Genomic DNA, 22,233 nt, shown 5'->3' with positions numbered 1-22,233 from the left:
TCCTTGCTGAGACCCCTAAACTGGCATCAGGATGGTCACTTTTCCAGCTTTGGTCTCAGCACCTGCTCCAACGCCCGCACCCCCTTCCTAGCATTTATGGTCCCCACCCATCTTCTGTCTCAGACCCCATGGAGAGTCTGCTGGGCAGCAGGAATGGCTACTTCCAGCCTAGCCCTAGGGAGCATCATCTAGACAGAATGAAGCCATCCATCCAGGGTCCTTCTGTGGGGTCTGGGATTGCTCCCCACAGGGCAGCAGCGTCTGGCGCTCTGGCCTTATCTCCATCTCAGGGGAGTCCCAAGGCCTCTGAGGCTGCGCAGTGCCAGCTCCAGGCAGCAGCATCCTCATTCCACTTCTCTGGGCTCTAGAGATGGGTGTGGAAGATGCCCTGAAACCAGACAGGCTGGGCCTGCTCACACGTCCTCCCCAAGGTGACCAACTGACCTCATTCGCCCAGGACTCAGGGGTTCCTTAGGACGCAGGCCTTTCTGGGCTAAAACTGGAACAGTCCTGGGCAAACTGGGATGGTCGGTCACCCTAATGCTTCCAGTGGATGACCTTGCTTCCCGAATCACTGAGCAGGGATCCCACATGCCCACCTGCATGCACCTGTGGCCCAATACCCTGCCTGCGACTCTGGGTGGAGTTCACCCTTAGACAAGGCCAGCCCCCCGGGGTGACAGATTCCATCAAGGAATCTCTCGCCTATCGAGGATGTCACTTCTGAAATATACCATCCCCCACTCCTGCATAATCAATTTTTCCCTTCTTTACTGGATCCTTCCTATCAGCACACAAATATCAAATATACTGTGATTTCTCCCATCTTAAAAAAGACAAACCTCTCTTTATATCACGCTGCCTTCCAGCTACTGCCCTCACCCAGCGTCCGGCCTCATGTACTGGAAACTCCCCCGTTTACATCCCCAGCCAGGACAACTCCCCTGAACTTGACATTTCCACGTGGGTGATTAAGACGCATCTAAAACTTAATATGAAGTCAGATCGAATTCACTTCACCCCCAGCCTCTGCCGAAACCCTGGCCCTCCCACAGACGTCCCTCTTCCTAATACCTCAGGCCAAAAGCATCTTGTATTTCGCTCTGCCCAGAGTGGCAACCAGATCCTCAAGTGACCCCCAGGCCCTGGGTGGTCCGGCCCCGCTCTGACCCCGCCCCCTACTGCCCACACCCAGGCCCCATCTGCTCCAGCCTCACGGCTGTCCCTGTGCCAGCCAGGTGGGCAGTGGGTGGCTGTTCCCTTGGCCTGGGAAACGCTCCCACCCCCGATTCCAGGCGACTTGACCCTTCACCTCCTTCAGCCTTTGCTCAAATGCCAGTTTTTTCCTGAAGCTTTCTGGATGCTCTTTTAAAAAACTGCAACTCCTTCCTTCATTCTCTGCCTCATTTTGCTCCGTAGCTTTTAACTCCTTTTTGACATACTTCAGAGATTTACTTCTTTCTTTCAGTATGTCTGTCATCTCTCTCTGGCATGTAAAGTCTGTCTGCTGCATCCTCAGGGCCTAGAAGAGTGTGTGGCACAGAGCAGATGCTCTGCATGTGAGCTGACGTGGAGGGATGGACGGCCAGGTGGGCAGCAGTGCCCACCTCCTCCAAACGGGAGTCTCTTTGGGGCTCCTACCATTCAGCAAAGGCTTCAGGGATTTCTCTGTCTGTCTGTCTCTTACACACACACACACACACACACACACACACGGGTGGAAAGGACCCAAGGAACAGTGCCGGTCAGCACAGATCAGATGCATTTGCTGACACCACAACCTGGAAGGACTTGGGCCTGGTGTGGCCTGGGCTACACGGGTGGAGATCAAGGGAATTAACAGTAGGTCCCATGGGAGTTTCTGGAAAGCGTCTTCAGGCTTTTTCATCCAGACTCAAACGCAGCCAGCCTGTCTGAGATTTGTAACCAAACCACCTGGACAGCAGAGGGTGTCCGTAGGTGTGTTCATTGAGACAGACCCTGAATAATTATCTGAGGAGACTGAGCTTCCTTTCTGGAAGGACAGACCCTGCTCATCTGGTGTAAATGCCCTGACTCCTGATTTTTTTTTTTTTTTTTTAACTGAAGTTTAGTTGATTTACAAGGTGGTGCTAGTTTCCAGCCCGTCTTCTTTTTGTGACTTCCTGTCTTATAAAGTGTGTCCTCTGATAAAACAGCCATCAGTCACTGAATGCTCACGACATGTGGGTCCTGCTGACCCACCGCCCGGCTCACCTCGGCCCTTCTGTCTTCACGAGACAGGATGTGTGGGGCTGGAGTACCTACTCTGGAAGCAGGTCTGGATGGGATGAAACAGTGCTAACTGTCAGAGTTGACCCGGGCAGGCCACTCAACTGCTCCAGCTTCAGTTTTTCACCAGTGAAAATGGGGACAAGAGCTCTCCCGCGGGGTTACTGGAAAGGTGCAAATACGACAGTGCCGGCACATAGGAACTGCTTGGTAAAGAGAAGCCTTTATCCTTGGGTTTTCATCGTGGCAGCCTGAGGAGACCCTCTGTGCCCTTACAGACTGCCCTAGGTTCCGGCGGGAGAGTCTGGGGGCTCTCGTCTAATCAACAGAGTAAAAGTTATAGGGGAAACTTGGTCTAAACTCATGGCCACTCTGATCAGTATCTTCCTGAGACCTGACTCCCATTTACCCGAAGGGACGAGCAAACAGGAGGTCAAAGGAGAAATCAGAGCAGGGAGACATGCAGAATTAGTTCCCTAGGAGAAGGAGAACATAAAAGGAAAAGTAAGAATTATGAGATCACATCATTCAGTTAGAAAGTCCTGAAAAGGGGCGTAAGTACGAATTCTAGTGCCTGTGAGCCTAAGGCAGTGCTATGCCACCTAGAAGGCTGGCCAATGACGGTGTGGCCCCCTAGGCTAAAATGTGGGGTCTCCCAACAGGATAGAGATGGAGCAGGGGGACTTGGTGGTTAGGAAGCCCCTAGGGTCAGAATTCTATTTCTTCTAATGTCTCACCTTCTCCAGCCCATTAACAAAAGAATATCTACTTAGTTAGGCCTCATCCAAAGAATTGAATTATCCATGTACCTGTGAATCTTGTTATAAAGCAGGAAGACATATATGCATCCTCAACCCCACTGTCTGAATTTGGGGGAGCCCCACCGGAGCTGGAGCGCACATCTCTCTGTAATGCCTCAGGGACCCATAAAACGGAGCACGGGGCTGGGAGCATCCCAGCTTCCAGTGAAGGTTCCCAGTGCCATTCAGAACAAAGACCATCCATGCTCGGTCTCCGATAATCAGAGTCTGATAGAAATCCATGTTCAACTCAGTGATGTGGTCGGTAGGTCAATGCTATCACCTTCTAAAACAGGTGCTAGCTACACCACAAGTTCCGAGAGTCATAGTGGGGCCATGCTGTGGGCAGGTGCCACCAGAAGGCCTAAGGCACACGTAAGAAGCTGGAACAAAAAAAGGAATAAAGGGGGAGGGACCAGAAAGGCAGTAATTGGAGTTGAAGCAAAAGTAAATAAATAAGAAAAGAAAGAGAACCAAACACACATGATGGGGGAACAGCCCCAGGTTAGATGTCTCTGAGTGGTCCCCTTCCCGTGGGGCATTTGCAGGGGGCTGCTTTACTTAGAAGTACCATTCAGAGCTGAACTTGGTTTGTTCTGAAGGAAGCGAGGATAGAGCTTGGCCCTTTTCCAGAGATCTGGGCTGCGCAGGGATAAAGGGTCTTGATATTGGAAGGGAATCCCCATTTCCAAATCCCCACTCCCACCCCAATCTCTTATCATCTAAATAGGAAAATACACGCAAGGTACATTCCCGGAAAGAGGAGGTTTCAGAGGCCTTCTTGAGCGGAAGGGAATGGAGAAGAGGATCTGGTAAGGGTGATAGACCAGGAGGACAGGCCATGCACACACAGGAGGGCTGGATGAGACCACAGAACAAGACAACACGGGGAAATAATAAGCAGAGGCCACAGCAAAGCCGCCACACGCATGGGCGGGGTAGAGTCTCCCGGGTGCCCAGGTGACAGTGACTGGAAGGACAGATAAGGATAGAGAATCACCTGTATGTGCTCCGATGGAGGTCTAGCTAATTTGAAAGCAGCCTCACAGCCACACCCATAAATACATGATCGGGCTCCCCTGTGGCTCTGATCTCATCTCCTTCTAGCCTGCTTCATACACAGGCCTCCTTCCTATTTCTTGATCTACAAGAACCTACTTCAGGGCCTTCCTGATGCCCCTGCCTGGGATGCGAGTCTCTGTTCAATTACCCCCTCATCCCAGAGGTCTTCCTCGACAACAGTAGCTCCCCGCCCCCTTTACGTGCTTTAGGTTTTCTCCCTGCACTTAGCATCAAGGGTTTATTTTGTCTGCTTCCCCCAATGGAATATGAGTTCCACAAGGCTGGATGCTACTTTGTTTTACTTCTGAATATTGCTTAGTGCATGCCAGGCCTCATGAAATATTTGTCAAATGAATGTGTGTACCCAAAGCCATGACGTTTATAATATACATATAAAGAGTTCTATTGATTGAACTGTTGGGTGTTTCAGGTTGCACCAGCTATAAGGGGCAGGGTAAGGGTGGGAAGCCACTGACGTTGAGAAGCCTTAGTAATAAGTGAGGGTAGAAAGCACCTGCAGCTGAGAAGGCCATGTTCTGTGGGAAAGATCCCGATTTGTAGCTCTGCTCTGAGGGTCATGGGGGTGTGGTAACCAGCCTCCAAAGTGGCCCTCAATGATCCTAGGCACCCGACAGTCACACCCTTGTGCAGTCCCCCATCCTGAATAGGGCTGACTTGTGTAACCAATAAAATATTGTGAAAATGATGATGTGTCACCCATGGCCTTGGTCATAGAAGACATGGTGGCATCTGTCTTTTTCTTTCTTGGATCACCCATTGTGGGGAAGCCCAGCCACCATGCTGTGAGGACACTCAAGTAACCCTGGAGAGAATGGCATGGGGAGGAACTGAGGCCTCCTGCCAACAGCCAGCACCATATAAGTGCGCCACCTTGGAAGCAAGTCCTCCAGCCCCGGTCAAGCCCGATTCAGCTGATGCAACCCGTGCTGATACCTTGGCTGTAACCTCATGAGAGACCCCCAAGCCAGAAGCGCCCAACTCAGCTGCTCCCAAATTCCTGGCCCACACAAACTATGTGAGATAAGAAATGTTTATCACTGGTTGAAAATGCTACATTTTAGAGTAACTGGTTTCACAGTGATAGATAATTATCATAAAGCAGAAGACACGGGGGTCATATATCCCAGGCTTGAGTTAATATGAGTATGTCAAGGATTGTGTCTTTTACCAGTTAACTGTGAGGCCCGTTTTCCCTTCCCAAGCCATCTGGTCCCAGTTTGATTCTGCAACTCTTAGTAGCCACAAATGCCACCCGTATCCTCAATAAACTTTATTTAGACACAAAGAGACACAACAGAAAATACATACACAGATACAGATTTTTTTTTCCTCTATAGGATGAACAAACATCACATAGGGAATTTAAAAATTGGGTGCATGGAATGTAAGAAAAAATAGCAAAGTTCCTTGTTCACTCACACTTAAAACAAACACATATTTCAGGGGAAGACAGGGATATACCATCCCTACAACAGAATTCACAGTTGTCTATAACAGTACACAGGTGTTAGGAAGGTAATCAAAGGAGTTAGGGATCCAGTTACTCTTGATATGACAGAATGCTCACAACACTAGTAGAACTCTGTTTAAACAAAAGACAGAATCGACGATGTCACACCCCCTGCACAGATGCTCTGCAAGCTGTCGGCTAGGTCATAAAGCAGCTCAGCAGAAATGCCACGTTAACTTTCAGCTTGTGGCTTGAAGGTCTGCGTAACCCCTACCTTTGTTTGCCCATCGTGGAGAGTTTACATAGACACACTTAGGACGCCAAAACTCTCGACATGCGTGCTGGCTTCGAGACCCACGGTACAGAACATTGACATCAGTTTATAAAATGTGGCTTTCAGATGGAAAGGAATAATAGCCAAGAGGAGAACGAACACTTTGCAGACGCTGCCACATCCGTCGGCAGTGTTTCCCACCATGCCGCCCGTGGTCCCCTCCCACGGGGAGCCACTGGCATCTGTGTCCTGCTCCACGCCATGGGCGGGGCAGGACGCATACCTCTTGGAAGTCTATTATTGCCTTCTAGAGTTACACCTGTGACCTCCTGGTCACTCCTGTCAGAAGCCACGCATGTCACCAGGATAAGCAACCATGGAAACCACCCAACTTATCCTGTCCTGGACCAGCCTCTGGCCTCCACCCCATCTTCACATTTCAGATCGGGGTTCCCTAGGCAACCTCTGTATTTTAGTAAAAAATGGTTTCCACTGTACCCTTCGTGTGTCCTCTTCCTAACGTGACAAATCCAGATGAGATGAAGTTATGGAGATCAGGTCCTCCACTTCGGTAAGCATCCTTCCCATAATGTCCTGCAAGAAGATGGGGCAGAATTACCTGGCGCATCCAGGACACCAACAAGAAGACAAACATTGCTGCTCCAGCTCACCCAACAGTGATGGTGAGCTTAACTTCAAATCAGCAGCTGAGCCAGAAGGTAGAAGCAATCAAGGAAAAAAAAAAATTATATATATATATTATTTTATAAATTTATATATAATATATAATAAACATATAAAGCATATATATGAAGTATGTAATATATAAGTATTACATACTTTATATATATTACCAATTTAAATACATACACATTTTTGTGTGTATATATATATATACACACACACACATACACATACACGCACATATAACTGTGCAACAAAGAAGAAAGTTCTGGGAAGCTTATGTTAAAAGGAGAGGTGGGAAAAAGGGCTTGACTTTGGCATTTCTGACTGAGCACATCAGAACTTCAGTCTGTTTGTCCTACCATCCTTTCCTTTGTCCCAGCTTCCTTCTTTCTTTTTCTTGTCTTATTCCTTTGGCTTCTTTCTTTCCAAAGCGTAGAAGTGCGGGTCTGATCAGAATGCTCTATGTGTGTGTGTATGTTTATGAATCATACCTCATCCTATGAATTATAGCCTTGTGGCTTAGGAGAAATCCAACATCCGCTGAGGCTGACAGGTAGGGTGGTGGCTCTAAAACATTGGGAAAATATTTATGTGTTTTCCTCTCTCGACTTTCTGTAGTAAGATTTTTATCCCTCATCAGCCTCATCTATCCATCTACCTGTGGGGCTGGGGTGAGGAAAAGTCCGAGGACAGATTAGGACCCTGGGAGAAGACATTGAAAGAGAAGAGAAAGAGTTAATATTCTGTTTCTGATATTCAAAGTAGGATTTCACAATATGCTTGAAATATAGGCATTATAAAGAAAAGAAGTCCTCTCTAAACACCATCTTGAACTATGGACGTGAAAATGGAGGAAAGCTGTATTTTTGTCATGTTGCCACAAGAGCATATTAAAAACTGTACTTACAATTATAACAATGTGCAGACTACCTAAGATGTAATGTTAAGTGAAAAAGTGGAAGAAAATGCTATATTACGTATGATCACAACACTGTAAAAAAATGCAAACCAGTGTATTAAACAAACAGATAGAAAGAAAACACACCTGATACTGACTACCACCTTTAGATAGTTGGAACATGAGTCTTATTGCTTTTCTCCTTTCAACTTTTCTGTATTTTCCAAGTTTTTTTTTCTATAATGAGTATGTAATTTTTATAATACAAATAGGTAAAATACATTTCCAACAGAAAAATCTATGATAAATGTAAAGACAACCTAAATCACATTTTTTCTTAGCGAGGCACCCTCTGCATTAGATCTCAAAAATGGGCGCATGTCAGAATCATCTGGAAGCTTTTAAAAATACAGATGTCCCGACACTACTCCAGGGATTCTGGTTCAGCTGGTCAGGGTATTTTTAACGAGGTCTCTAGGTGGTTCTAATGTGCCACAGGGAAGAAGAACCATTGCCCTAGAGTAAATGGATAAACACCTGAATTTCAGTTTGTTCAGGTGGGTGCAATGGACATTTGCTGGGGTCCTCGTGGGTGCCCAGCACCACCCACTATTTAGGTTCCGGAATCCAGCATCCTTCCTCTGAAGAGTGACGTCTGGCTGGCCCTGTTCCTTCCTTCTTCTCCCAGATCAAAGGTTCTCAACCCTGAGTGTGCATCAGAAAAACCAGAAGGGCAGGTTCAAACCTGCTGGGCCCCGCCCCCAGAGTTTCTGAGTCAGTAGATCTGGGATGGGGCTCAGGGTTTTCCATTTCTATCAAGTAGCCTGGTGATTCTGATGCTGCCGAGCCTAGGGGCCAAACACTGAGAACCGTGATCCTAGTGCATGAAGACTATAAGAGAATTTTGCCATTGTTTCCCTCATGCCCTCCACTCTGGAATAAATACCTCCTTCCTCAGCGCACACAGCTTTTCACAAGGAACTCCCTTGCTGTAAAATAATGTAGTCACAACCCAGAACTTTATAGAAAAGAATTATTGGAGCTGAACTAAGAGGCTTCTGCCCATATCCCAAGCCATGTCACAGCTCCAGAAATCCAACTCTAGTCCTGGAAAAATGCAACTTCATCAGGGGATGAAGGAGAGAGGGACAAGCGGCGTGTGGACGGGTCATTCCCCCCCCCCCACGGCCCCTCCCGACAACAGAAGAGTTAAGAAAAGGAAGTAACAATTCTGAACGCTCATAAATTTGGATCTCATTAATTCAGAACCTCTGTTACATCCTGCAGAGTTTAGGCTGGTTTATTTTTGTGCTCCTTATAAATAAAATTTTTGATAAACAAATCAATCCTGAGAAAGATGGCACATAAAACAGTGCCTTTGCTACTTCAGTTCATTCTTATCTGTCAGCTGGAACAAGGTCCCTCAGGGTTAAGCATTGTGCTACTGCTTTGGGGTTGTGCTTGACTGAAAGCCAACTAAATCACCCGATCACCTACTATGTGCCAGACAAAGGGACAGAGCCTCTGAAAACACGGTTTAATCTGACATAGAAGCCGAACATTCTGTAGCATTATGCAGTTTACAAAGATCATTCATATATATTATTTCCTTAAAATTTTCATCACTACCACGTGGTTAAGTTGTCTATTATTATTATTCCCCCATTTTATTGATGGAAAAACTGAGGCCAGGGGTGTCAAGTTGGAAGATGACTGAACCATCACTAGCATCCTGGTCCTCTGTCTACAAACCCCATGTCAGTTCCATCCTGTGCACCTGGCTTCGTTTACTCCTCACAAGAGCCCTGTGGAAAAAGGTCACTTTCCCAAGTTCATGGAGCTAGTCAGTGGTGGACCCTGGATCCCAAACAGGTCTACCCGCCTCTAAATCCACACTCTTTCTACAACCCTCTCCCTAGCCAGCTCACCCCTCAGTCTGAACAAGTGCAGTTGTGATTCTTCTCTGAGGCTTTAGCCAGGACCCCGGGGCAACGCTAAGCCAGGAGAAGCCCACGTGATGATTCCCAAGTTCACAGACGTTGGATCTCAGACGTGTGGAGTTTCACATACTGAGGTTTGGAGGGGAATGAGGCAGGACCAGGAGCACATAACAGGAATACGGAATATTCTACGGTCAAACAGTTCTGGAAAATACTGAGTTCAAATGAAAAGTAAATACAAAAACCAAGTCTAGACACCTGTCACTGGGTACCCAAGTCTCCAAGGAGCCTTTATATTTTTCAATAGCATCTCTCGGGACAGCTGGAAAGGGCATGGTGGCAGTTTCGGCTTTTGTTCGAGCCGTGGTCCTCAAACTTGAGTTCATCAGACTCACCTGGACGGCACCGATTGCCCAGCCCCAGCCCCGGAATTCCTGATTCAGTGGGTCGGAGGTGAGGCCTGATCATTTTTGTTTCTAACGAGTTCCCAGGTGGTGCTGATGATGGTCACAAGTCCAGGGGCCAGACTTTATGAACCACTGTGTTTCAGAGAACCATGGACAGGTCAGTCTTCAGCCAGATCTGGGCCAATGCGAAGAGGTCAAGGTCTAGAATGATTTACGTTCTCTGTACCCTCCAAAGGAACAATCACTTCCTCCAAGGGCAGTGTGAAGAGAATGGCTGGTAAATTGAAGCCCTATGCAAGTGGACGGTCAGATGTGAGGAGAGGCAATGCCCCTTCTTTGCCTTGGGGATGTGCAGAGTTCAAGGGTCAATGATGTGAATGGTATGAATGGTATCACAGAATTCTTTAGCCATAACACAAAGAGCCGCCCCCTTCTCTTTTCTGCAGCTATGACCCCAAGTCCATGCCCTCCTGCGGGCCATCGAGGCAGGAGGCTAAAGGAGTACAAATTTTGCCCAAATTGCAGTTCCAGAGAAATGGCCCTACATCCAGCAGGGCTCCAGGCAGAGGTAAGCGGGAGCTCTGTGAGCACACGTAAGTAGCAGGAATACACACCCACGTGGCAACATCACGAACACACAGCCCCCGATCAGGAACAAGGGTGGTCTCAGGTTGCAGAGAGAGTGTGCCCGCCCCCACCTGCTGGACCAAACTTGCAAAGCAGCATCTGGATGACGCGGCTCCCTCCAGATCTGCCCCTGCCCTCTCACCATCACCATCCTTCAGAAGTCAGCAGTCACAGGAACAGCACCGAGGGGACAATGGTCCCCAGGTGGGAGGCAGATGAAAGCTAAAGAGAGGCCTGGGGCTGGGCTGCTGGCGTTGTCTGATGCTGGTGGCTCTGATGAGAAAGCGACCTTGAGTAAATAGAAAGTTTCTCTATAAAAGAGATTTGCTGCAAGAAACAGGAGGGAAAAAAATAAGGTAATATCTGAATGGTGACCTCAATAAGATGTAAGAGAATTTCGCATCGGTGAAATTCAATCAGCAGCCATGGAGGAGGGTCGGGGAACAAACTGATCAGGACGGTTTGCCTGAGCTGCAAATATGGACAGCAGGGTGGATAGTGAAGACGTTGGTGAAGACAATTCCAACGAGAGAGATGCACTGGGTACTCAGTAGGGAAGAATGAAGAGACGAGAAGGATGGCAGGAAGGAAGAGACAGAAAGGACAACTCCAGAAGTCACTATCTATTGAAAATAAGATGCCCAGGAGAGAGACAGAAGGGATAATTCAGAAACAATAATTAAAAGTTAATAGATTTTCTTTTGAGCAGGTAGAAGACTTTAGTCTTGAGTCAAATATCAGACTATATATTTGAAGGACAGAGATCTAAATATATATATATGCTGGTGAAACGCCATTTAGGAAAAAAAGGGGAAAACACAAGCCAACTTCATAAAACACTAAATCTACGGAAAGTGAAGCGATCTTTTAAAGACTTTTGAGACTTTTATTTTGGTAGAGGGGAGGGGATGGGGTTGAGACAAAATGGCTGAAGGGGATGGAGAAGTACAAACTTCGGTCATAAATAAGTCATGGGGTTATCAAGTTCAGCAAGGGGAATATAGTCAATAATATTGTATTAAGTCTGCACGGTGATAGATGGTAACTAGGCTTGCTATGATGATCATTTTGCAATGTATATAAATGTCAAATACTAATATAATATTGTATATCAATTACGCCTCAATTAAAAAAAAGAATCCAAGAAGTGTTTCTTCTTGTTTTGCTGAGTTTGGTTGGTTTGTTTGTATCTGTTTCTGGTAAAAGCACCTTCTAAAAGCAAAAGTATACTTCTTTTTGTCGAACGTTAACAATTTGAGACTTCTATATCAACCAGTAATGTAAATAAAGTCCGTGCTCATTAATAAACCAGAAAAAAATTAAACTCTGATACATCAAAAGCAATCATGAAACTCTAAGTCAACGGATAGAAACATACATTTATATTAATATCAAGAACACACAAATAACTTCAAATTAATAAGAAAGTAAAACAACCCAATAGAAAGAACAGGCAAAAGAGATGAAAAAGCAAGTCATAGAAGTGAAAACCGGAAGAGCCAATACACATACAGTGGTGTTCCATCTCACGGGTAATCAGGGAAATTCAAATTAAAACCATAATGAGATATCATTTCACACCCAGTAGACTGGCAAAAATGAAAATGCCTGGGACTCTGGACACGGATAAGCAGAAACAAGAACTCTTGCACACTTCTGGTGGGAGTGCAAATTGGTACAACTGCTTTGGAAGGAACTTTGGTGACGGCTAATAAAGTTGACAACAGATGCACCACAGAACCGGCAACTTCACCTTCAGGTCTATGCCCGAGATAAATCCTCACGCGTGCGCATAGGGAGATACACACAAGCATGATCACGGACAACATGGTTTCTAAAAAAGACAAACTGGGAAAAAAACCCTGTATTCCCTACCAGGAGAAAAGGGATAAATCGCGGTATATTCAGACAATGTAATCCTATACAATGGGGCGGATAAAATGAATCAGAGCTGTAAGTATCAACGTGGACGATTCTTAGTTATGTTGAGAGCCACACGAAACTAGCTGAAGGCAAAGAGGATGACATCACAGAGAGTTTAAAAACATGCAACACACCGCTGTGTTGCTTATAAATACATGCAAATGCAGTGCTATACAAGTACAAAGAGATTCATGGATGTGATAAGTACTGACTTCAGGAAAACAGATACTTCTGGGGACATGTCTGACTCCTAAATAATTATCTTATTTTGTTTCTAAGATAGCTATAGATAGATTCATTGATAGATGATGGATGAATACATAGATTAAATAGATGATCGACAGACACATAGATGGAAAGGTTACCCAAGTATTTTACTCACTTCCAAATTATTCTCCAACAATCAAGGAAACAGAGAGTTCCCAGTTTTTAAGAACTCAGAGACTAAAATATCCTCAAGTCCTCACTGGGAGAAGAAAAAGCTGCCCAATGATGAAATCTGTCAAGCAAGGAGTAAAAGTACAGAATTTCTAAAATCATGGATGTACTGATCTGTAATCTTTACAGTTCACAGATCCAAAACTTCATTAAGAAAAGATTGGTAAATTAGATTGTACATAACATTTAACAAATTGTCTTTATTGACCTGAATAAATGTGAGTGATACTGGAGTTGCCCTGGAAAATCTGGTATGCAAATAGGGCAATAAAAATATATTATTGTGATGAAATAAAACCAGAAGTAGCTTCCGCGATAGGGGGAACGGTGCTCCATCTTTACAGCCTGCCTGCAGTGCGCTGCGTGCGCTCAGAACAGACAGGGAGCTGGCCTCTGGGAAGCTGGCAGGGAGCTCGACGGTGCTGGCCAGGGCCCTGCTCTGCAGCCGCTTCACTGTTGACCTTCCTCACGGGAAAACAGGCCACAGACCAACATCAAAACACATGTAAAACCCTGGGGCTTAACGTGAGAAGGGGGTTTCCCTTTGTTTACAAAAAGCTCCGTCATATCAATAGCAATAACCAACAATGATAATAAGAAGATACTAGAAAAAAATGCACAAGGAATATGAAGAGGGAATTACTCTCCCCGCCCCCCAAAAAAAGAAAGAAAAAAATTTTTAAGTCAATGGAGATATAAAAATGTGCTTAACCTTAACTCATAATTAAGAAAATGCAAATCAAAACATGAGCTACCTTTTTCAAAAGATGAATCGATTTGGCAAAACGGAAGCATCTGATGAGACCCAGTGCCAGGGGAATGGGCTTTCTCATTGCTGCTGGTGGGAGTATAAATTAGCGGTGCCTCTTTGAAGGACAGGCCACTGACTTAGTATCTCACTACTAGGAATCTTCCCTACATATATGCTCTCAAGTTTTTCCATAAGATAGGAACCAGGCTAGACAGTGCAGCCTTGACTGCAATACTTTCTGTCAATGGGGGGCTAAGTCAACTGGAATCTGTCCAAACAATGGAATACTACACAGCTGTTAAAAAAGAATGAGGCAGGGCTGTGTGTGCCAATGTGGGAAGAGCTCTAAGGCATAGAAAGTGGAAAAGAAAGCAGAGTATAGGGCAATGTTTCAGTATTATGCCTTTCATGTAAAGTAAAAATGAAAATAAAATACACAGAGAGACTACATAGAGACCCGTTGCAGGTAGACTGGTTTATACAGAGCTTTTTTTTCCTGCAAATAATCTTGCAAACGAAATGCCAAAACTATCTTTCCTTTGGGGAGAGGGTCTGGAAGGAAGGGATGTGTTTACCTTTGAGTTTTATTACTTCCTGCACTGTTTGAATTTCCTAAATACGTATATGTGTTATTTTTCTTTTTGTACTGTTGACAGAGTTTATTGGGGATAAGGGAGTGGGATCATGGGCCATTCTTTGTTTTTCTCTTTGTACTTCCTAATATGAAAAAAAAAAAAAACCTCTAATAACTGTCATTTTATAAAAAGAAGTATAGGAGCCAGGAAGTCAGAGGGGACACTTCTCCTTGTGTAAATGACACGGCATTTATCTAACACAGATCCTAATACCCACCTGGTGGGATGGTGGTAAGGATTAAATGAGATCCTGTGCATAAATCGTTTTGTCTAATACTCCTCACCAATAAGCCTCAATAAATGGGAGCTCCTATTCACATCGAGACCACAGTCTTTCCTCTTTCCCATACAGGGAACTCCCTGGGGTCTTCTTATTCTGTGTGTGCCCTCAGCTGACCTCAGGCCAGAGAGAGTCACGAGCAGGAGCTGCAGAGAGCTTGGGCTTTGCTATCTGGCCTGAGAGCTCTTCCCCCAGGAAACCCTAGGGTTCCTTCTAGTTCCCAAGAGCACACACGTATGACTCCACGAGGGATCTGGGGCTGGGAGCCAGGAGGCCCGCATTCTTCCATGCAGGCATCTTTGGTCGAGTGAATAAGTAGCTCTGAGCTAGCTCTACCAAGGTAAACTGGGGGCAGGCCACGCTGAACTGCAGATTGCACTGACAATGACTAGTTTAAAAATCTCTAGAGAGCAGCTGCTGGGAATGCTTTATGTGACAATTCTAGTGCTTGCTCGCACAAACACAGGGGGACTGTTTCCTCCAGAGTCTGTGCAGTCAGCAGAGCTGTTGGCAAATACTCTGGGCAACCCCAAAGATCTCCCCTCTGGCGTCTTCCCTCTGCTGACTCCATAGCCGGGAGACCTGGGGATGGGGGCCAGGCGTGCAGCCCACCTGGTGAAGGCCAGGTGTCCATGGCTCTGAGGGCCCAGGCAAGCAATCCCAGATTGCCAGAACAGTATGGGAACCACCTTGCCCAATATTCTCATTTGACAAAGGAGGAAACGTAAACCCAGAGAAGGGGAGGAGAGGCATTGTCAAGGTCACACTGGGAGACAGTTTTGGAAACTGGCCCACCCCGCCCCCGATCTTGACTTTCAATTTGGTGCTTTTCATCCTATTATCGTTGTGCCCTAGGAAAGTAGGGGAATCTCATCAGATGCAGAAGAATGAGGATTTCGAGCAGGGTGGAGGAGGGGCAGAACCTAGAATACAGCTTGGTAACCACTGCACTAGGGAACAAATCCTCCAGAAAGTGATTCATAAAAGAACCCCTTTCAATTCAAATTAATGTCCTCTGAATCATCAGTTTGGTTAATTTGGATTTAAGAAAACTGGTACTTTGTGCCTGAAACCAAACCAAACAAACAGACAAAGAAAAACATCAATATGTACTCTGTAGAGGTCTCCGGCTGTGGCCAAGGGCAAACTCCAGGTCAGCTTCATCCACTGCAATAGGGGGCTCTGCTGTGGTCTCTTCTATGTTACCTATGCTTTGGGCTAAGATTTTTTTTTAAAAGGAAGCATTACGTGACTCAAAAATAAAAGTTTGAGAACCACATCTCTAGTGCATCCTAATTATTTACCAAGGGGATGAGGGCGAGCCTTATTGGTGACGGCATTAATCTTCAGGGATTTTAGAAGGACGAAGCCCTCCTCCGCCAGCCATCGGGATAGAATCAAAGAATGCTACAACTGAAGGAGTGCTCAAGGTCACCTTCTCTAGCCTCAAGTCTTACAGATGAGGAAACGGGGGCTCGGAAGGGAGAACGAACAGTCCAAGATCACTGCTGGCTGTGACAAAAATCCGCATCTTCCCAGATCAGAGCTCTCCCCAGTGCCCACGCAGCCCACGGCCTCCTCTGTACTGGAGGAAAGAGTGCAGAGGTTGATTTCTATTTCAGGGGCCCCCGGTGTGCCATTTATTTTCTCTTTAGATGTGCTGGCTGTAATCCTCTTGGAAAGATGCCCAGCATCTAACCAAATTCCCGTCTCTGCCTATGACACCATTTCAGTTGTGTCTCATTGAGAGCAGGACACCGGCCAAGAGGAGGCCTGAAGAAGGCCTGGGTAGAAGAGGCAAAGGATGCTGGGAGGGAAGAATCCTTCCTTGCCCCAAACCTTTTAGGAGATTAGGGTAGATGCAGGGGTCAATCAGGAAATCTGTGAATTACTCAGACTCTCTCTTGTTATCGCAATGCAGATCTATAGGGAGTGGCTTAGCCATGGGGTGACTGGGGCCTGCTTTCCCCTCTGACCCTTGACCTCTTCTCCTACTCTGCAGAAAACACTGAGCTTCCTCTGAGTGCGTCCAAATTAGTGGGGGGGTCAATGGAATGATGCTGAAAAACTCTACCATCTTATAGAGTTTTATCAAGTGCCCTTACATGGAGACATTGGCAACGAATGTCTGTTATTATCTAGAGGAAAATATTTGAAGACAATATTATCTCCATTTTGCAGATGAATAAACAGTCTCAGAGAGGTTCAGTAATGATACAAAGTCCCAGTATGACTAACCTGTGATTTAGGACAGAACCTAAATCCTATGTCACTACATATTCTTGGGGTTCCATTCATTCCATCATGCTTCTGGGAAAGCCATGATTCTAGACACCGCTCAAGGGACCCCATCTCTTCCAAAACACACAAGAGAGACCCTTCTGCCTGAGAGAGAGCAGAAGAAGCAACTGGAGAGGGGAGAATTTGGGGGGCTATAATTTTTTTCTGACTATCTCCCAATGGGAAGACAATTTAATGTGTGGGCTATTACATATATCTGAGAAGTTATCCATGAGAGAAGATTTATATTCAAATGACCCAGACATGTCTCAGTAATAGACAGGAGGTAAGAGCACAGGCTTCCAACAAATCAACTTGGCTCTGACACCAGCCATGTGGCTCTGGACAAACCGTTTACCCGTCCTTAGCCTCAGTTATTCTCATCCATAAAATGGGAAGGCTGCCTGCCTCATGAGGATGTGACGAGTATGAAATTAGATGCAAGAATGCACGTGAAGCACAGAGCATTTTACACTTCTTCAATAAATTGTTACTATAACAATGATTATTACTAGAGGGGCAAACCTCCTCTAGTATACTATTTCAAAATACTCCAAGGAGAAAGGAAAGGCAGAGTCTTAGGTTCACAATTATTCAAAGCTCCAGGGAGGGGCTTCCCTGGTGGCGCAGTGGTTGAGGGTCCGCCTGCCGATGCAGGGGACGCATCCACCCTTCCTTCACTGTGACGTCATCTTCGTTTGCTTACATCTGCAAAAATCCTATTTCCAAATAAGGCCACGTTCACAAGGATTCAGACTTCAGCAGATCTTTTTGAAGGAGGACACGATTCAACCCATAGCAACGATCAGAAGAAAACTGCTTCTACAGCCCCCAAAACCATTTCTACCTACTCTTCCTCACCATCACCTACCCAGTCCTAGAGCCTTGATTCCTCTCTTTATCCCATCCTCCCATCATCAGCGAGCTCTCTGAGGACCATCTGCTAAATGCATCTGATACCCACCCACTGCTCTCCGTCTCTCCTGCCGCCTACTGGTTCAAAGCCACCACTACCTCTCATCTGACCTCCTGCGACAGTAGGACCAGCCTTCCGACCTGCCTCTCCACCCACAGCTATCTATTCTCTACAGAGCACACTTAAAAGTAATCTCCTAAAAAGAGACATCGGATCCCACTATGCCTCTTCTAAATATCTTGCACGGCTTCCTAATACACTTAATAAAAATGTAAAATACTCTGCAAGACCCTGCATGCCACGGCCCTGCCAGCTTCCCCCTCCCCATCCCACTACAGCCACGGTGGATCTTCTGTTCTTCCAATGTGCCCAGCTCATGCCTGCCTTACAGCCTTGCACTTGCCGTTCCCTCAACCTTGGAATACCCAGGCCTCAGATCTGTGCGAGCCCAGATCCTTCTTAATCATTCAGGTCTGATTGCAAATGTTACCTCCTGGGAGAGACCTTCTCTAATCACCCCATCTACCGTAGGCTCCCTGACATTCTCTATCACATCATTTTACTTTCATCATATCCATGGAGCCTTATGTAAAACTATCTTGTTCACCTCTTTGGTTATTGTTTATTGTCTATTCCTCTTCTTAAACCCAGAGCTTACCTTCCATAAGAAGGGAAGCCGAGTACCTAGAATAGTCCTGGGCAGGTAGGTTGTACCCACTGGATAGTTGTTGATGGATTAAATGAATTTCTTCTCTCATAATTCTTCTTTAATCAATGCCAACTGCCTTAGAGAATGTTAAACCATTAAAAAAATATGTATGTGTGTATATATATGTTTATATATATATATATATTTGACAATTTCAACCAATAATGTCTTTATATGCAGGACAACCTTAACCAAATAGGGGATTTCTTGACCTGGATTATATCAATTGCGGTAATAATAATATTAATAATAGCAATAATAATAACAACTATAGCCACAATAGTTATTATTTAATACTGAGAGTTTTTATGAGCCAGACCCTCTGCTTTGTAATCATTATCTCATCCAATCTTCATAAAACCTCTGGAGGTGGACAAGAGTACCCCCTACTTTGTAGTTGAGGAAATTGAATCTCCACGTGTTTAGGTATCTTGCTCTTATTCACATATCTCATTGGTGGATGACCTAAGGCTTAAAAGCAAGGTTTTAAGGCTTAAAAAAACTGATGTTTATAACTACAATGAGATACCATTACACACCCACCAGAATGGCTAAAATTAAAAAGACCGGCAATACCAAATGTTGGTGAGGGATGTGAAGCAGCTAGAACTCTCATTCACTGCTGGGGGAACCCAAAATGATACACCACTTTGAAAAAAATTCGGGGAGTTCTACGAAGATAACATATTCCTGCTCTACACCTCAATAGTTCCGTACGGCACATAAGCAAAATAAAATCTTCCCTGTTTTAAATAATTTGTCCCAAACTGCACAGCTAGTCACGTAGGTAGGCAAGATTTGAGAAGAACATTGTTTTACCCCTGGCCTGTAGCCCTTCATCAGCTTCAGGCTGCCATGAGAAATAAAGACATATTAAATGGCAAGAAAGGGAATTTGGGGAAAGCATCAGAAAGAAGGTCAGTGGAGGTCATGTTCCAAAGAACTGGGCCCAGGAATATGGGATCAAGGATTTCAGCTCAATGGCAAGAAGTGAAGAAGAAGATTGTGTCCAATATCCTGGGCCCAAGCAACCCTTTGGCAAGTCCTGCAGGTGATCAATCAGTTATGGCATGGAGTCTGTTCTCCCCATGACACAGAAAAGGTGAAAGTCCCCTGAACCCAGGTGGCCATGACCTGGTCCCAACTTTGAGTACCTACAGCACTTGCCCTGTTCCTTCCGCCACTGCTGCCCTTCACTTCCATTATTGCTACTGGTGAGAAGAGAAAGGAAGAAATAAAGGTATTGGTTATCTAGGTGGGGAAAACTAGACTCATGTCTACAGTTTCTCCTCAAACAGACGTACTGGGGTGCTTGCCCAGACATACATCCTTTTGGAAGGCCCACACTAATTTCCTAATAAAGAGGGAAACCTTGGTTATTTTGTGTCACACGACCGTCTCCCCTTTCCTGGCCGGAGCTGATTGAGTCAGAAATGAAAAACAGACACAGGCAAACCAACCCATGAACTGTGCTGAGCCAGTCGCTTTTTTGCTCTCAAGAATATAAATTAAGAGTCTGAAGCGCTCCCAGTCAGAGTATTTGGACATGTAAAGTCATACAGAGTTGGTGCTGGTGTCAAGACACCCCGAGATTCTGTGTATTCCCAAACCAAGTGGGAGCAGAAACACCTGGTCCAGAAAGAGGAACGTTGTTGCAAAGAGAAAGGTCCCAGAGAGAGACTCTTGGCCCCGTTCCCAGGAGGCCCAGGAGTTTCTGCAGCCCCCAGACACCCCTGTGTTGTTGAATAAGCTTCTTTTTATTCGAGGTATGTTGAGTGGGTTTGTGTTTCTTGCAGACAAACATATTCTGAGCAGAACATACGCCATTCATCAAAACATGTTCCAGTTAGAGTCCAGAATTTAATAGGAAAAAATGAGTTAGTAAAAGAAGTAGAAGAAACTGTTTGTGAAGATCTTCCCAACCTTGGCTGATCGAGACATGTCTACACATGAGGGCAGAGAGGAAGCACAAAGAAAGGAAAGATGAATGCAGCAGATTTTATAAAAGTGTTTAGAATCGCGTATGTCAAAAACCACCATAAATGTCCACCTATGTTCAGAGCAGAGTTAATTCACAATGGCCAAAAGGTAGAAGCAACCTACGTGACAGTCAAGGAATGAGCAGATTGACAAAATGTGGTCCACATATACAGTGGGAAATGATTCAGTCTTAAAAAAGAAGGAAACTGTGACACATACTACAACATGGATAAACCTTGAGGGCATGACGCTGAGTGAAATAAACCGGTCACTAAAAGACAAACACTGTATGATTCCACATACAGGAGGTGTCTAGAGGGGTCAGATTCAGAGAGACACAAAGCAGGATGATGGGTGCCAGGGGCTGGGGGCGGGGGAATGGGGACTTCTTCAGTGGGGAAAGAGTTTTCATTTTCCAAAATGAGTAAGTTCTGGAGATGGATGGTGACGCCAATTTGCACAACAGGGTCGGTACACTTAACGTTTCTGAACTGTACACTTAAGAACGGTTAAGATGGTGACTTTTAAGTTGTGCGTTCGCCCATAATTAACACTTTATAAAAAAAACAGTAGTTTTAAGGTATATAAAAAAGCTCTTGCAAATAAAGAAGAGATGAACTTCCTCAGGGGAAAAAAAAAGAGGCTGTGGACATGAACAGGCAACACAGAAAAGAAGAAATAAAATGGGACAGTGTCTCTTTAGGGCAATCAGTGATGTAATTGACTTAAGATATAGTAAGAGTCTTAAAACATGAACCTCTTTGGACTTAGTCATTGCTTAATCATAGCAATCTATCTAAGGGAAATAATTACAGACATAGCAGAGATTTATGTATAACGATTATCATCACAGTATTGTTTATAATAGTATAAAATGAGAACCAAGCTAAATGGAATCGACGGGGGGTGGGTTGAATAAATCATGTCACCTCCCAAGGCTGGATGCCCTGCAGTCATTCTATGTGATCTTTCCAAGACTATTTTAATGCTGTGGAAAATTCTCACCAAATAACATTAAGGGAACAAGAGACTTATAATTAATATACAATGTGATTACATCTTTGTAAAAAAAAAAAGCGGGGGCGGGGGGATACGCACAGTGGGAGAGGCTACATCAGTTGCTCTCAAAGGGTTTACTGGGATTTTGAGTAATTTTCGATACCCTTCTGTGTTTTCCAAACTTTCTTTAAAGGGCAGGTGTTCCTTTTATAATCCGAAATATTCTATATTAGAAATAGGGTGCATTCGGATGGGAGGGGGTTGCTAAGAAATGGAGCAAAAGAAGTCACAATGCAAGAAAGACGGGGTCACCTACAGCCTCATCTCAGCACCGCAGGCCTCGGAATCTGCTCAGCATCCTCGCTCCTTGTTCTCATCCCTGCTCACAGCCCAGCAGACTGGAAGGGAAAAAACCCTGCCGCAGCCAGGTCTCTCTCCAGCCCTCACGTCCCTAAGCCCGGAAAAGCCAGGAAGGCCCTTCTTCTCCTACCGCTCAGATTGCTTCCCTCGAGTGGCATTTAAAGGAACGGAAGATGATTGACAGGAGCCCCACCCTCGCCCAGCAGGGACTTACTTCTCTGTGCACCTTCAAAGGGACACCACGGGGGCCTGGGTACAGGAGGCAGTAGCTGGCGGTCGGTGGCTCGCCCGAGGTGGTCCTCTACCCAGAGGCAGCATCAGGGCCGGCAGAGGCCAGACAGACGGACACAGACCCCACAGCTGTTATCCAAAGGGAGGAGGCCTCGCAATTTTCTGCTCATTTAGAGGCAATTGGCCATCAACACCCTCGTCTCCTCGGGCGTGAACTTTAAATAAGATGTTCCAGCTGAAGTGGGTAGAGGGAAACTGTTTTGCTGTGACTGGGGAGAGAACAGCCGTGTCGGATGTTTGCATCTGCTCAACGGC

The 22,233-nt window shown here is 45.5% G+C and overlaps 1 protein-coding gene across 4 annotated transcripts in view; it reads right to left on the bottom strand.

The window, feature by feature from the left end:
• SHISA6 (shisa family member 6) overlaps positions 1–22,233 on the bottom strand; it is a 242,875-nt gene that overhangs the window by 119,365 nt on the left and 101,277 nt on the right. For 2 of the 4 annotated variants that reach the window (XM_030862348.2, XM_060290650.1), the window contains exon 3: positions 6,356–6,451. The exons of the other annotated variants lie outside the window; for them this stretch is intronic. In XM_030862348.2, coding sequence (XP_030718208.2) covers positions 6,356–6,451 — 96 coding nt within the window. The remainder of the gene's footprint in view (positions 1–6,355; positions 6,452–22,233) is intronic. 4 annotated transcript variants of the gene reach the window in all.

Source organism: Globicephala melas, chromosome 20 (genome assembly GCF_963455315.2).
Source record: "Globicephala melas chromosome 20, mGloMel1.2, whole genome shotgun sequence".
NCBI lineage: Eukaryota > Metazoa > Chordata > Mammalia > Artiodactyla > Delphinidae > Globicephala > Globicephala melas.
Note: the sequence above shows the minus strand (reverse complement) of the source record. Positions and strands in the feature narration are given on the sequence as shown.